Source organism: Chanodichthys erythropterus, chromosome 22, assembly GCF_024489055.1.
Source record: "Chanodichthys erythropterus isolate Z2021 chromosome 22, ASM2448905v1, whole genome shotgun sequence".
Lineage (NCBI taxonomy): Eukaryota > Metazoa > Chordata > Actinopteri > Cypriniformes > Xenocyprididae > Chanodichthys > Chanodichthys erythropterus.
In genome coordinates this window covers 20713196-20729185 of record NC_090242.1, presented here as the reverse complement: position 1 = coordinate 20729185, position 15990 = coordinate 20713196, and the positions used below count along the sequence as shown (strand labels likewise).

General features: G+C 36.7%; 1 protein-coding gene across 2 annotated transcripts in view; it reads left to right on the top strand.

The window, feature by feature from the left end:
• The window catches only part of mfhas1 (multifunctional ROCO family signaling regulator 1), a 33511-nt gene extending 17551 nt beyond the window's left edge, over positions 1–15960 (top strand). The window contains exons 2-3 of one of the 2 annotated variants that reach the window (XM_067376595.1): positions 9203–9600; positions 9694–15960. In XM_067376595.1, coding sequence (XP_067232696.1) covers positions 9203–9333 — 131 coding nt within the window. In that variant the 3' untranslated portion in view covers positions 9334–9600; positions 9694–15960. Of the gene's footprint in view, positions 1–9202; positions 9601–9693 lie in introns of those variants that run through there. The other variant, XM_067376596.1, reaches the window with a different exon arrangement.
• Positions 15961–15990: the final 30 nt, after the last annotated feature.

Genomic DNA, 15990 nt, shown 5'->3' with positions numbered 1-15990 from the left:
GAAATTTCTTTTAAAAAGTTTTTAAACTTTAAACTTTTGGACTGCACTGTACATATTTCTGTTTGAAATTATTTATAAATGTACATTCATTATGATTTGTTATTTTATTGGGCAATTTAAAAAAATTTCCCTGCTCACATTTTTTTTTAAATATGTTCCATGAGGTTCACTTATAATGTTAATAATGTTTTTTGCTCAAAAAACAAAAACAAATACTTATGCGGAAACACAATTATTTTCCACCTTCAGTCTGAAAGATCCATTTTTAAGGTGTGGCTTGTCAGTAAACAGCCAGTCGCTAACATCATTGCATAGAAAACAGTCTCAATGCCCACTCGCTATTTCACGCAAATAAGTGTTTTGAAAACATTAACCATATAAAACCATCATTTGCAGACAAAGCAATATGATGCAGCTGCTTTCGGATTCAAAACAGTTGGCTTCAACAAAAGTTTCTTAGCAAACTGTACCTCATTTACAAAACAAAATGCTCCGAACAAACATATAATCCTCCAATGCGATCCGGGATGCTATTAAAATAAACCATCTACTAGTATACGACACTGGGATCCTTCTGAACTCTGTATAAAGATGCAAACAAGCTGTTTGGAGTATGTGCATGGAGTATGTCAGAAAATGAACTCACATCTGTATACTGTATCCAATGTAGACAGCGTCAGTGACTATAATGGATTACATTTGCTTTCGACACAATGCAACACTTCCATCCAGAGTAGGCAAAGTCAGACATGGCCAGTGATGTATATCCATTCGTCGATGTCTTGTTCCGGAATCAATCACAGTTCACCCAATATCAAAACGAGCTGTTTTTGGAGCTTGATTAAATAAATACTTTGTTTTTAGCTATGAAACTTGCAGGATGATTTAATGGTTCAAAGACCTCTTATATGTCAAAAGATCAAGCCAAGTTTGATTTCTCATATCATGACCGCTTTAAGTATCACTTAAGTCTATTTCTGTGTCAGCATAAGCTGTGTGTATACATGTGTACATACGTGTGCATGGGGATGACCCTGATACACACGCTGATGCGCTTTGTGCTTTGTCACTTAGAGTGATAATCCTCCGCCGAGTCGCCGGCCTTGAGTGGCTGGCTGCTCACGTCTCATCCTGCTGTTTATGCTGTAGTCTTGCCTGATCACTGTTTACCATCCACCACACTGAGCTAGAGATCGAACAGTAAGAAAAGAGTGATACATACCACCATATGTGGTGTAGAAGGACAGCTGCAGCACAGTTTTCTCTTGTTTTAAAACCCACTGAGCATTTTTGAGCAAAAACATAGGTTCAAAAATTCACGAATAATCTCAGTGTGGTTTTGTTCTGTTTTGTCGAGAATGATTCAATAAATCAAGCTGAACGTCTGCATGACAAGCGCTATGTCAGCTACATGCTGTTAATTCCGGAGGCAGTTTATTTTGGCAGTATTTTTATGAATCCACATCCTCTGGACACTCAGGGAAAAAGATGAAGCATTCCAGGATGTCTTTGACCCAGATTTCAAACTTCACAAAGAGCCGCAGAGCGAGTCACAGCATGAATGCGTTAAAGATAAAACAGCTTGGGAAAATATCTGGAATGTGACTGGAGGTCTAGACAAGCTTTTGTCTTTTGTATGTGTGTTTTGTGGTTGGAATGTGTCTTATTCAAGTTTTAACAGAGACATTGTACACTTAATAATGGTCTTAATAAAGGTAGTTTACGTCCTTATTTTCGTTTTGAAATGGATGCACAATTTTATATTAACCACACACATGTTATATATATATAAATATATATAATCAATTTCTTAGGGAAAAACAAAACATTTTATATTTGTATAATATCTCAATATAATATTCTCATTTTCACTACTTATGTGTAGATTACCCTTGCCGTCATCTAACACCTGATATTTAAGTTTAGAAAAACTAAAAAAATAATTTCGATTTTTCATTCTGTTCATTATGTACTGATGCCTACATTCACTTCTGTTTATATTTTTTGAAACTGAGACATTTAGACATTTCCATTGATGTATGGTTTGTTCGGATAGGACAATATTTGGCTGAGATACAACTATTTGAAAATCTGGAATCTGAGGGTGCAAACAAATCTAAATATATAGAGAAAATTGCCTTTAAAGTTGTCCAAACGAAGTCCTTAGTCCTTTTTTTTATATATATTTACGGTAGAAAATTTACAAAATATCTTCATGGAACATTGATCTTTACTTAATATCCTAATGATTTTCGGCATCAAAGACAAAACGATAATTTTAACCATACAATGTGTTGTTGGTTATTGCTACAAATATACCCGTGCGACTTATGACTGGTTTTGTGGTCCAGGGTCACAAATATTTACATATTTCACTTTGAAAAATCACCTTTATTTTATGTTATATTGTTTTAGTTATTGAGAGTTATAGTGTATGGCTGATAGTTGACGGAAAATTTAGTGCTCAGCAAACAGAAGATGAAGAATGTGCCATTGGAATGCAAGATCTTAAGTATGAGCAATTGACTGTAGGAGTGAAGTGGAAGCTAGACATGACATGAGAAAGTGTAGCAACAGTGGGCTTTGTTATGGAGATGTGTCTCATTGTTTCATTCTCTTTGCTGCTTCCTGTCCCAGCGAGTACAGGATGTTTAAACTGCATTGTGCCTTTATGGAAGTGTGTTTTTAGATACAGGGTTTGGAGATTTATTGTGTAGGTAACTAATTATCTCTAAGTTCAAGTGTTCGTCCTCCCTGCCTCCAGGCGTGGGGCAGGTTTACCTCTCAGTATTGACTGTGTGAATTAGGCCTCCATTTCATTATTGAAAAGCTGTGGCCTTTCTCAAGGTGTTGGGTGGCAGTGTTTCACCTGTTAAGTTAGACAAGGAAATGCATTTTAAGAAGTGTGTGTGTGTGTGTGTGTACATTTGGGGCTTCTTGTGGAAAAAAATACTAGATCTTTTTCATTAGTTGTTATAACTAGTGTATTAAAAAGGTACATGTGTGTCATTCTATCTCAAGCAGTAAAAGTAGAATCAATCCATTCACTGTCATTCTGCACCCTGGCTCTCATTAATAAGTAATAATTGTGGATTGAAGCGAGTCAACTGACCTGACTTTCACATCACAACATTGTCACCCCGGATGTTTGGACTTTAAAGTTCCTTCAAGCCCGCAAAGTTGATCCACAGACTTCAAATAGCTAACCAGTAACATGACCTGAAAACCATATTTAGAAAGCTTCAAGGTTCTGAGGGGGTGGGGAGACCTTTATTTTCCCCCAGGCTTCCTTAGGTAAACCGCTACAGCGCAATTATGCAGCCAACAGTCTCCACCCCAAGACCACTGATCTACCTGACCTGTTCATTACTTATTAACTCTTTCCATCGATAAGAGGAACTTCTGCTGATCATTTAGAGATGTTTTAAAACATTTAATGTATATTGTGTGTTGCGGACATGCACAGTAGAGATAAGAATGAGATAATATTCCCAAAAAAGAGATAATATTCTCAAGCATAAAATATTATCTCTCTTATTTTCATTCTGTTTTAATTAGTCAGTGTAAACTGCCATTTGCATCCCATTTTACTTTGCACAATTTGTATGAATGTTGTATGAGAAGAATGGAAGGTGTCTGTTGGATTGGATTGTGAACTGATTGGATCATTTATCTGGTTTATAAAGAGACAGATTTGTGCTACAATGGGAAAGTTTTATATTTTCATTTTTAAATTGATGTACATTTATAACAATATACTTTGTGTTTTATTACCTTTGCATTAAAGGTGCCAGTGTTACATAGTTTGTTCACTTGAGTACTTACAACATCCCAAATATTTGCAACTATTTGTAAATTTTAACCAAGGCTCTGGGACATGTGAGGAGTTGCCTGTCAATTGCGTCATACCCGCGTTACCCTCGGTTTATTTTGTAGAAACCATGGAAATACCAAAGACGTTTTAATAGACAAGGGAACAACTGTTTTGATATATTTATAGACGGAAAACTAGCTATTGTTATATAGCTCAACACGTTTATTGTTTAAATCTATTTTTTATTTTTTTTTATTTTTTTTTGCGAGTACCATGCTTTACCATGCCTCAGAGAAAAACACTATTTTGTGAAGTAGCTAATATAACATAATCAGATGCAGCTTTATTTTTAGTAACAGTAATACAGCATTTTCTCCATCATACAATACATTTTAAAATGAATTTCATGTGTCTCACAACAGCCACCTAGCGAACGCACAGAGTAATGTTATAACATCATTTTCAACACACTCAAATGTATCTAATATGATGAACAGAGCTGCGTTACCTCATGCTCATGACCGGAAAAGCGGAAGCGGCGCCGGCGACTGTGGCATAATAAAAGTTCCGCTGCTCGTGAGGCATGTGTTTCGCAATCGCTCCAGCGGCCTCGTTCAGCTCCCACAACACTCGGTGCTGCTCTGCTTCACACTACAATAACGTTAATAAACGCATTCATGAACATGATTTCTTCTCGAGTCCTATCCCAATTCTTTTCCACCGACCGTTGAGGTGAAGACCACATGTCCCAAGATTCCACGCTTAAACTTGGTGTCATCAATCTACACCTTTGTTTTGAATAGGCCTCTAGTGACCTCTAGAGGACAGAAAATATTACATAGTGCACCTTTAAATGACAGAAAGCTGGTTATCACTCCATCGGGAAGATGGAGGCCAACGTTAAACATGACTTTAATCTTAATAATCATAAAACGAAAGAAGCAGCCCTGTGGCATATAAGCATAATGAAAACAGCCACGTAAAATGTCCCAGGCTCCCGGCCCTGCCCTTCTTCATACCATAGTAAAACATTAGCTAACCCATGAATGTGATTTCTGCCTGAGCTCTGTCGGATTGCTTTTCATCGGCTATGGAGGTGAAGACAACAACTCCCATGATTCCACGCTCATTCATGGCATCATCAAGCTATTCCTTTGTTATTGTTTTGAATTAGCAGTGAAATTTGCTCACTGTGCCTTTAGGAAAATAAATATTGATTTCTTGGTGACTTTAAGGAAGAATAAAGGAGTATTCTGCGTCTTCTTTATTGTCTCTGAGAGCATATGGCTACAATAAGACTGTCTGCAGAAGTCATTGTCCTTCGCACAGGCCTTGATAGCTCATCACAGTTCATTGCTCTTGTGTTTTATCCATAAACCTCCTAGCCATTCTTGCTTACTGGGGATTGTTGTATGGTGGTATTGACTTGAAGCTTTTGCTGGAGAGTGCAGTTTACCTTTTAAGGACCTGATAACGCACCTCAGAGAGCAAGAACAAAAAGAATGTGATGCAGAAATGGAGAGTCTGGCAGACGAACAAACAGACCCGAGTGCCATAACGTACCTGGAAATGTTATTCAAGGCAAAAATCAAGAAAGAAGGCAGTTTCTTAGGTTTTGATGCCAGAAATGACTGCGTTCCAAAACATATTAGCAGCACTATGACTCAGACTAGAGAAGGAGCAAGTAATAATAATAACTAGAGCATGTATCAGCAAGAATACTCACCTTCACCTTTATTCCCTATGATTCCCATAAAGGGAGTGCTGACTAATTTCCTAATCACTGTCTACAGTGAATACATGTATAATCAGCAATGGGACCTTTCACAATCACTGTGTGCTAACTGTTTGTTAATCTCACATAACTCTGGCTTCTAGCTATTGGATTTACTTTGGCTTTCATCTTTCAGCTGAGTGACTAAGTTCAGTCTAGTGGAATTCCTCCTTTATTTAGAACGAAGGAGAGCAGAAAATCAATAGGCCTAATGGTGTAAATGGTGTACCAGTCAGGCCACTGTGCCGAGGGCATATAGTAATGTAGTGACATGATGTACGCAGTTATTTCAAGTGTTAAAGTACATAACTAGGAGTTTTCACAGGAAATATTCACATTTGTCTAATCTTTTAAGCTAATTGCACATCATTTATCAGGAAGCTGCATCATTAAACAGCTTCATGGCATAAATTGCTTCTCAGTTGGTGTGGGAGAAGTTTTGCTGCAGTGCCTTGGAAAAAAATAATTAGTTTAAGCAGGTCAGCCTGTGGTTTCTATTGTTAAAACCAGATCAAACCTGATGTTATTAGGATAGATTAGTGGCTGATGCATTATTACATCATTAATACGGATCAGATTATTTATAGTTCTTCTGTGGAGTTGATACTTAGTTTGGATCCTTAAATAACCCTTAAAAATGTACAAATGTCATTGCATTAAATATAAAATATATTAATAACATTTAGAAAGAATTTGAGGTGAATTGGAGGGAAACAAACTTAATACTTACGCTAAAATTACCTTGACATCATTTGGTAATAAAGCAAAAGGTTACACTTTTTTTTAAGCAGACGCAGATACATGTTACTACATTTACTTTTTATAGCAATAACAGTAAATTATGCATAATTACAAGTAACTAACCCTAAACCTAACCCTAAGTACTTGTAGTTGATTCATGTTTCTCAGTAAGTATTGAAGTAAGTACAGTGTAACTACAGTATGTCACCTTAAAATAAAGTGTAACCCCAAAAAATTGCAACAATATCTCTTCTCTGATGACGTGTTGACCGGTGTGAGGATGGGACAATAATCCCTTTCCTCAATTAGCAAATGACATTGATCCAAGATCCAATCAATTTCCGATGGACAAAATCAAGTACCACCCTATATATTTTTCTCTCAGTCAGGAAGCTGCTGCACTCGGATTTGGGTGAATTAGAGAGGAAAAGACAATTGCATTTTCAACTTCATGCCTACTTCAAGCGTCCGATTACTGTTTGGGGCTACTGTTTATGTACAGTGCATTCAATCCCTTTTAAACATTTGATCAAGTAACATCAATCCCATTTACAGTATATAAAAAAAATTCATTCATTTTCAAATATTTTTGTCATCATTTACTCACCCTCAAGTTGTTCCAAACCCAATGAATTTCTTTCTTCTGCAAAACACAAAAGAAAATATTTTGAAGCATGTCGCCAAATAAACAGTTGATGGGCCCCATTCATTTTCAGAATTTTTTTTCATACTATGGAAGTCAATGTTTAACTATTTAATTTTAACTGTTAACTGTTAATCATTAACTGTTTGATTTTGAAAATGAAAATGAGATGCGCTGGGATCTGATGAAATTAACAATGTGGCTTCTTTTCCAATTCAAAGTCACATGGAAGCACTGTACAGATGACTGTGGTCTGTAATCTCCTCTTGGACTGACACATGATGTAATGCTTTGTCTTCATGCAGTTGGTTTGATCCCCCTTAAGTCCTCGAAGTGTGCCCATTAGCTTACTGACTTGCTGACTAGTACACTGGAATCCTTCATTACAGTGTCTATTTATAGGCATGGACGACTCTCCTATCAATTCAGGCTGCTTAGGCTGAACTTAACACTTTTTGTGCCGTAGATATAAAAAGACGTTGAATCTCAAAACCATCAGGGTTTACTTTCTGAAGACGAACTGACTTAATCCACTTCATAAAGGCATATATAGATGACAATACTCTTAAGTATTATGGGTACTGGTACTTCAGAGGATCAATGAGTTTTAAATGATAAAGTAAGCTTTAATGTCTTTAGGTCTCATTGCAAGACATTGTGTTTTTGCAGGGTGATTTACTGTACAGCAAGAGTTCTTACTCATGCCCATATAAAAGCTTGTTAAACAGCGCCACCTTGTGGTAGATTTTAAAGGTGCTCTTTTAGAACAGCCTTTGAGAAAATGTTATATTTCAAAGAAATATAAATCAAATTGGAAAATGACAATGTAAATAACATCTGTCATAAATAAGGCTCCAGTCTAAACTTGTCTCAAATGTGATAAACAATAAACATGCGGCAATAATTTAGAATCTAGTCACCACTGGCAAGTTTTTTGTTATCTCCTTAGACTAGAGTGTGCAACTATGCTTCGTGAAAGCAGCAACAGTGCCTGTCCACTTTGGTTCTGGAAGTATTTTTCCCATTCTTTTTTTCCCAATAGGAATTAACAAGGAAAAGTCATAAGCTATTCAGCTATAAGATGAACATTAAAAACGTTGATTTTAAGCAAGGAAGTATTTGAAAACTCTGACAAAAAGACAAATTGGTCCCATTTTAATGAGGGAAAGAACTACAATCCCATGAAGGATTGTGGATGATAAAATTAAAAAGTATGGATACATTTGATTTAAATAAGTTGATTATTGTAACAATGTTCACAGTCAGAGAATAAGGAGGTGGAAACTGGAAACCGGATTCTGACCCCAGATATTTACCCCCCCCTCAGACCCCTGTATAGGTAGGTTTAGAATTAGGTGTGGGTTTAGGATTAGACAACCATTTAGCGCCCTCAACGAGGGTGGTAATAATTTGGAAGTGAGTTAAAATTTGACACAACACCTGCAAATGATGAACGTAACTTATAAACATGAACAACAAAGCAAAAGTAAAGCGGCAGCCCCCTCGAGGACTACTCCCGCATAAGCTAAAACAAAGTCCAGGCCCGGTCCTCTCTCATTCTTAACTGTTGTCACTCCTCTGTGGGACTCGAGACCAACTTAATCATTAACACTAGCGCCACTGGCTTCGCTCCATTCCCACGCCTCTCGGCCCCGCCGTTCTTCTCACCGCAATTATGTATAAAACAGTAAACACATAGTAAAAATTGATGAGTCGAGGGAGATGAATCTATTACATAATTCTCAGTGCTTCATTGGAGTGGGCGGGCACTAAAGAGTTCTTATGGAGTGAATTGCTTATTTGGATTTCTTGATTGATGGTGTTTTTAAGCAGAATCATGGGTAATGTAGTTTTTCATCAGAAATCCCTCTGTTAAAGACCGTAATTCGCAATAGGTCTGTCTTTAAAAGTGTAATATATTGTCAAATAACAATTCACCTATCTACTCTTATGAACCAGTTCTTTTTAATGAGTCGGTTTAAAAGATTCGTGAAACAGCCTTGAGCTCCCTCTTGAGGTAGTGTTTTGAATCAGACTCAGTCAGTGAATTGTTCGGAATCAAGTTCACAAATGAATCCCTCAGTCTGTCTTTATTTATCAAGCAATTTGTAATCTGGGAACTACTAAAGTTATTGTTTTTAATATTGTGGAACCCTGTAAAATCATCATAGATTTTGTGAACCATGGTGAATTAAGCAAAACCTATTTTCTCTTTTTGTTGACATTATAGGTGATCTGTTAAGTCAGCCCCGACCTGAGGGACTTACTGAGATCATCTGCCCCAAGAACGGTTCAGAGCGGGTCAACGTGGCACTAGTTTACCCTCCAACCCCGACTGTGGTTAGCCCCAGTCATAAATGACACTGACTTCACCTGCAATTACCTGCCTGTGAATGGCCTCCACAGACCGCTGCACCTCTTTCCCCTGCATCTTATGTGCACACGTGTACACGCACAGAAGTATACGTGTTTGTGCTTGCAAAAGCGTGTGCCCCAATTTCCTGTTGCCTCTACCTTTCATTCCTCATCTGAGGGGGATGATGGACCACTGGATACCAGACAAGAGCAAAGAAGGTTTATAATGGAAGCTTGTCATGGGGAGGTCGTCATATCAGGACATACTTACAGGTATAACATTTTGAAGCTACACATAAAACAATGAATCCTATTTTGGATCTCCAGCTTTTTTTCTCATTTTAATCATGTTCTCTTCTTTTTCAGGTGTTCAGCTTTGACTGCCAAAACACGATGGACTGAAAGTATTAGAAACTTTTGCACTGACATCCTGTTTTTGTCTATATACACCTAAAGCATTTTCAATCACCATGAGCCTTCCTTGACCTTTGAGCATTTCAGTTCAATATGAGATGAGCTGTTCCTCTGCAAGTTCTTGGACATCCCCAATTGTTACATCTCTTGGATTGAACCCACATCTTGTGCTGCTGTGGGTGGTTCAGCTGAAAGAATATGGAAGAGAATGGACACTGTTTCCCCTCAGACACAAGACAGACTTTGCTTAGTGAGGTTAGATGTTGGATTGATGCTTTAACTGATAATGTACCTGAAATGCATGCATTTGAAATACTAAAAGGTTTTTAAAATGACAAATGCAATAGCTGCAATAGCCTCTTGAGAGGTTTAGTCATATCGAACATGAAAAGAAAGAATTGTTGGGCATAAATCCGGGATCTATTTATTGGTTTCCTGCTCCCATACACATTGCTAGTTTTGGGTGGAGAAGAAGAGATATTTCATGTGATTTTAGTGATGCGTGCAGCCAAAGATGTAAAATGTTTCCCTGAACCACTAACACAAAAGCTTTTATTCATCCATCCATCCATTCATCTCTATCTATCTATCTATCTATCTATCTATCTATCTATCTATCTATCTATCTATCTATCTATCTATCTATCTATCTATCTATCTATCTATCTATCTATCTATCTATCTATCTATCTATCTATCTATCTATCTATCTATCTCTTTTCAAGATTGTCATATTGTTTCTTGCATGTTCAAACTTTCTAAGATGCAGTTTTGGATACATATGACCAGAAATACTGATGTACAGTCACAGATGTACAGAAATGGTACAAGTACAATAATTCAGCCAAGGATGTCACTCTTGAAAAACATTGTGTAAGCATATCTGCTGAACTGTAAGGTTATTTGACATATATTTAATTCACTGATTGTGCTCCTTAAAAGCAGTGTCTGAATCATATTGTATATATTTATCTAAAAGTGCACATTATCTAGAACAGAGAAGCAAGACTTTTTTATAAGAATTCATTCATACTTAGAAACTACTGTGCATTGTTTCAATGTTTCTTTTCGGAGAGGAGAGAATCTGCAATATGTGTAATGTTTTGTGATAGGTTGATAAACTTTTGTATGTAATATTTTATTTTTGTAAGCTGATAAGCTGTCACCAGTATCCCACATTATTTACTGTGCATTGTGCATGGCTACTGTGCTCAATGTAAAAGCCACAAACTGTTTTTTAAATTATAAAAAAAAAAAAACTATTATTTGTCATTGTAGGACCACAAAATCACCAAATATAAAGGCTGGTTTCCATGCTGTTGTACTGTCGTCTCTTTCTTTCTGTGTTTTATTTTTATTGCATGAAATACGTGAGAACAGTGACTGAGGAAACAACACTGTCCAATAATGATATTAACAACTTACAAATAATATGAAAAACATTTTTGCTTGTGGTCCATGGAAAATCGCATTCAACGAATCTCTTGCCACATCTGCTAGAAAGCCAGTTAAAATTATTTTTTGTGAACGCGCATGTCCCTAGTTAACATGAGTTGATCTGTGACAGCGGCTTAAAGCTACAAGAGGGGGAAGACATACCTAAAACAGACTCCATTACTGTTAAAGGTGCCGTAGAACGTCTTTTTAAAAGATGTAATATAAGTCTAATGTGTCCCCTGAATGTGTCTGTCAAGTTTCAGCTCAATATACCCCATGGATTTTTTTTTTATTAATTTTTTTAATTGCCTATTTTGGGGCATCATTAAATATGCGCCGATTCAGGCTACTGCCCCTTTAAATTCTTGTGCTCCACGCCCCCGGAGCTCGCGCTTGCCTTAAACAGCATAAACACAGTTTACACAGCTAATATAACCCTCAAAATGGATCTTTACAAAGTGTTCGTCATGCAGCCTGTCTAATCACGTAAGTTTGGTATTTATTTGGATGTTTACGTTTGATTCTGAATACGTTTGTCAGTTATTATCGCTCCATCTGCCATTTTTCGCTATTGTTCTTGCTTGCTTAGTCTGATGATTCAGCTGTGCAGATCCAGACGTTAATACTGGCTGCCCATGTCTAATGCTTGAACATGGGCTGGCATATGCAAATATTGGGGTTGTACATATTAATGATCCCGACTGCTACGTAACAGTCGGTGTTGTGTTGAGATTCGCCTGTTCTTCGGAGGTCTTTTAAACAAATTTAAGTAAGATTTATATAAGAAGGAGGAAACAAGACTCACTGTATGTCATTTCTATGTACTGAACTCTTGTTATTTAACTATGCCAAGATAAATTCAATTTTTAATTCTATAACCAGTGATACTGGTTATACTCTGAACAAGTTATGATCTACTGGTGCAAAATGATATAATATCAGCTAAAAAAAAGACAAATGCATAATAGTTTCTATGTCAATAGTCTAATGAATGAAACATTGTTAATACGTCATCTAATGAACAATTAAGTGTCAAGAGTTTTTTTGTTTGTTGTTTTGCCAGCACATTAAAATTAAACAGACAATACGGGACCCCCCTGACAGAAGACAATGAATACCTTTTGTTTGACAATCACCTCTTTGACAGACAATCAACTGTGAACATCTGTTTGGCCTGTTGGTTAGATTTGATGAACAACACAAAGTTGTGGATGCATGATCACAAAAAGATGTGTGATTACTTTATTAGTGTTATTTATTTAAAATAAAAGCCAGTGTGGCCAGGCGCACTAGGGGACTTTAACAAACTTCAAGTGCCACATAAACTATTAATTAGATTAAAAACTTTTTTGCTGTTGTTTTAGAAGAACAATATTGTTCTTAAAACTTCTGGAATCACAAAGTAAATCAAGGCTAATTTACTATATCAATACTCAACACTTAGTTTGAAAATAAGCAGCGTTGTCATAATTACTGCAGAAATACTTGAAAAAATGATCTTAGCAAATGTAACAATCTTTCTAAGCTGGTATAATTTTTTGCTCCCTCGTCTGTCTCAGACATGTTTTTAAAAATGTTCTTGTCCTCTTCTGAGCTAGATTCTAAAGCTGGTATCTGTAACAAAGCCCCTTGTGTGGGGAGGAAGGAGCCAGGAACTGGCTGGCGTTTAAAATAAATTTAATGGTATCCCAAATGGTGCTCACTGCAGAGCCAAATGACGTCCAGCTCCCCCTCTCTGGTTGTAATGGGTGGAAACTGACCTAGTCCAGCCATAGGCTCTGCAGTGAGCAGTCTCACCAGTATAATCTTGTCTCTGCATTCTGTGTGCTCTTCTTGCCTGGCTCACTAACATTTGTGGTGCCAGTTTTTGGCCTGTGTCTGATCCATTGCCCTTTGACTTCCCCTGTGCTGTTTCCTGCTGCTGTCTTCGAGTCTGACTGTCTTAACCATGGATGTATCTCTGTTTTTCGGATCATTGTTTACTTTGTAAAGTTGGAAACCTTTATGAGAGATGTTGTTACGGCACTCAGGGACAACATTTCAGTTCAGTACATTTTTAGTTAATAATGTGATTATGATGTGATATTTTACTCCTACTGGTGTCATGCGTGCCAGAGCATTGCGAAAATAAAATAAATAAATACACACATTTATGGAAAATACCAGAGACTGCCTGAGGAACGTAGACAATTTATAAATGATTATAATCGTGTATTTATTTGGTTTAATGTTTTATCTGTCTCTTCCCTGTGCCTTTGTTGATACCAGACAAATGCATACACGTAACTTTCAAAGTTAACTCGTATAACTCATAACTCCTGTTGTCTTCTCATGAGCTCCCTCTGTTGCTCTGGCTGAAAGGATAACAGTATAGTGAGATGGAGAGATCGCTCAAACGTCTTCAGATTGCAATCATCGCATAATTTAGAGGAAAATTAATAGAAATGCTCAGAAGTGACGTAAACATAGGGTATTTTATCAATATATTTCTAAATGTGTAAACCTTTGGACTTAAAAGCCTTAATGGAGTTGTTTTGTGCATTGTTGTGATCGTAAATAAATGGAAGCAGGTGCAACTGAATAGGTATGTGTTCTCTTTTTATGTCAATATAAATATCAGTTAGATTCAGCATGATTGATGTGCACTCCTCCTGACATAAATTAATAAATTACTGTTACTGTAACATTTTTTTTTTTTTATTGTAAAACATTGTTCAAATATTGATGCTGGAATCTTAAGTCTTAAAGGCCAAACGTTTGTTCATTAGGCCTATATAAAGTGTCATATGACATGATAATTTTACATCCATTGAATTCTGCTACACTCAAGAAATAAGATTTAATGTTCATGTGAGTGCAGTGGTTCTACCTTAATATTATAAAGCGACAAGAATACTTTTTGTGAGACAAAAAAACAAAATTATGACTTTTCAACAATAGTGATGATGGGCCGATTTCAAAACACTGCTTCATGAAGCTTCTAAGCTTTATGAATCTTTTGTTTCGAATAAGTGATTCGGATCTCCTGTCAAACGGCTAAACTGCTGAAATCACGTGACTTTGGCGCTCCGATTCACGGATTCGATTCGTAAAGCTCTGAAGCAGTGTTTTGAACTCGGCCCATGACTATATTGTTGAAAAGTCGTTATTTAGTTTTTTTGGCGCACAAAAAGTATTCTTGTCACTTTATAATATTAAGGAAATACTGAAATCAGATGAACTGTTTCAAATAACGTTATGTTTTTAGTAGCCTACCTTTATGGATCGTGAGAGTTTTAATGGGATTTAATCAAAAATATCTTAATTTGTGTTCCGAAGATGAACGAAGGTTTTACGGGTGTAGAACGACACAAGGGTGAGTAATAAATTACATGATTTTCATTTTGGGTGAACTATCCCTTTAAGAAAACGTAGCCTTTCCTATTATTTTATTCATAAACCATAAAGCTGCAGTGGTATGATCTAAATTCGTGCCCTTATGTCCTGCAAAACATTTTTAAACCCTGCAGTACCTTTTTATATGGTATTTTTGTACAAGGTTATATATTCATTTTGAAAAAAATGTTTAACCTGCAATATGCACTTTAAAGGTTTCATTTTGGTGTGTTGTACAGGGGTGGAGCGAGGCGGTGGCTTCTGAGGCGCCAGCCCTGATTGGTTTTCCAAAAGCCCCAAATCTTTTAAAGTTTCTTAATAGTGTTGTCTTGTCAATTTCAAAAATATGTATTTTTCGATGCATATCTATACTGAAATATTTGAAACGGTTCATACAGCTTTCACGCAGTATTGGTAACGTACACTGATACCAACAGCACTTTATTGCTCTTTGTCAGCGAGTTGATACCAAAGTCCCTATAGTCTTTGATTAGGGATATGGTTTTTAGGTCATTAGGTTTTCTTTTTCTTTCTTGTTTTACAGCGGTTGGCATTGACACTAGTACATTCTCCAGAGTGTAGTTTAGATTGCATTAGGGTTTAAAGTGACAGTAGCCTAACCTGGTGCTGTCTATATAGAGTACCCCAGGGATGACGTGTTTTTGTAGGTCAACCCGGAAGTCAGCGGCGCACGGGTTCCCTCGATTAAAAGCCTATGCATTTTTCCCATAGACTTTTGGAAATTAGCAGAAAATAAGCTGTGTTTAACAAAGGGTTATGACACTTACACATTTTGTCTATCAAGATAATCTTTACAAGTTAACACAACATTTATAGATTTTGAAGCCTAAATAAAGTCGTCAGATATAAAAGGCTAACAGTAGGCTATAAACGGACTAGAGCACACCATGGTCGCGGATCGTCACCACAACCAAGCTTCCTCAAACTTTATTTAGAAAACAACTCTATTTTAAAACATGCTCACTGATTATGATCTGTGCTGTTATGAATACTTATCCACTTTTTCATGAGAAATGCTGTCCAAATGTCCTGTTTGTCACGATGACGACTAAAGTCCCCGCCAAAGGAAGTAGTCCCTTTTAGCAATTTGTTAGCAACCGCTGATTTTAAGACACAGTAAAAGATTAAAAAATCACAAGTTGGTTATAACTGGTGTGTTTTATGTCATAGATCAAAACGTGAAAGTATTTCGAGGCTTTGTTAACCACAGACCTTATTTCAGGCGATTTAGCAAAAACCCATTAAAAAAACCCATAGACTTTACGGCGTTGGAACCGGAAGTCCTAAAATGCTAACTCGCTTCCGGGTTTTGCCTACAAAAATGCGTCATCCCATTAAAATGTCCTTGAGATGAGGCTGGCATGTTGCACCAATCAGTAAATTTCTGGTATTCTGTATGAATTTTAAAGAGATAGC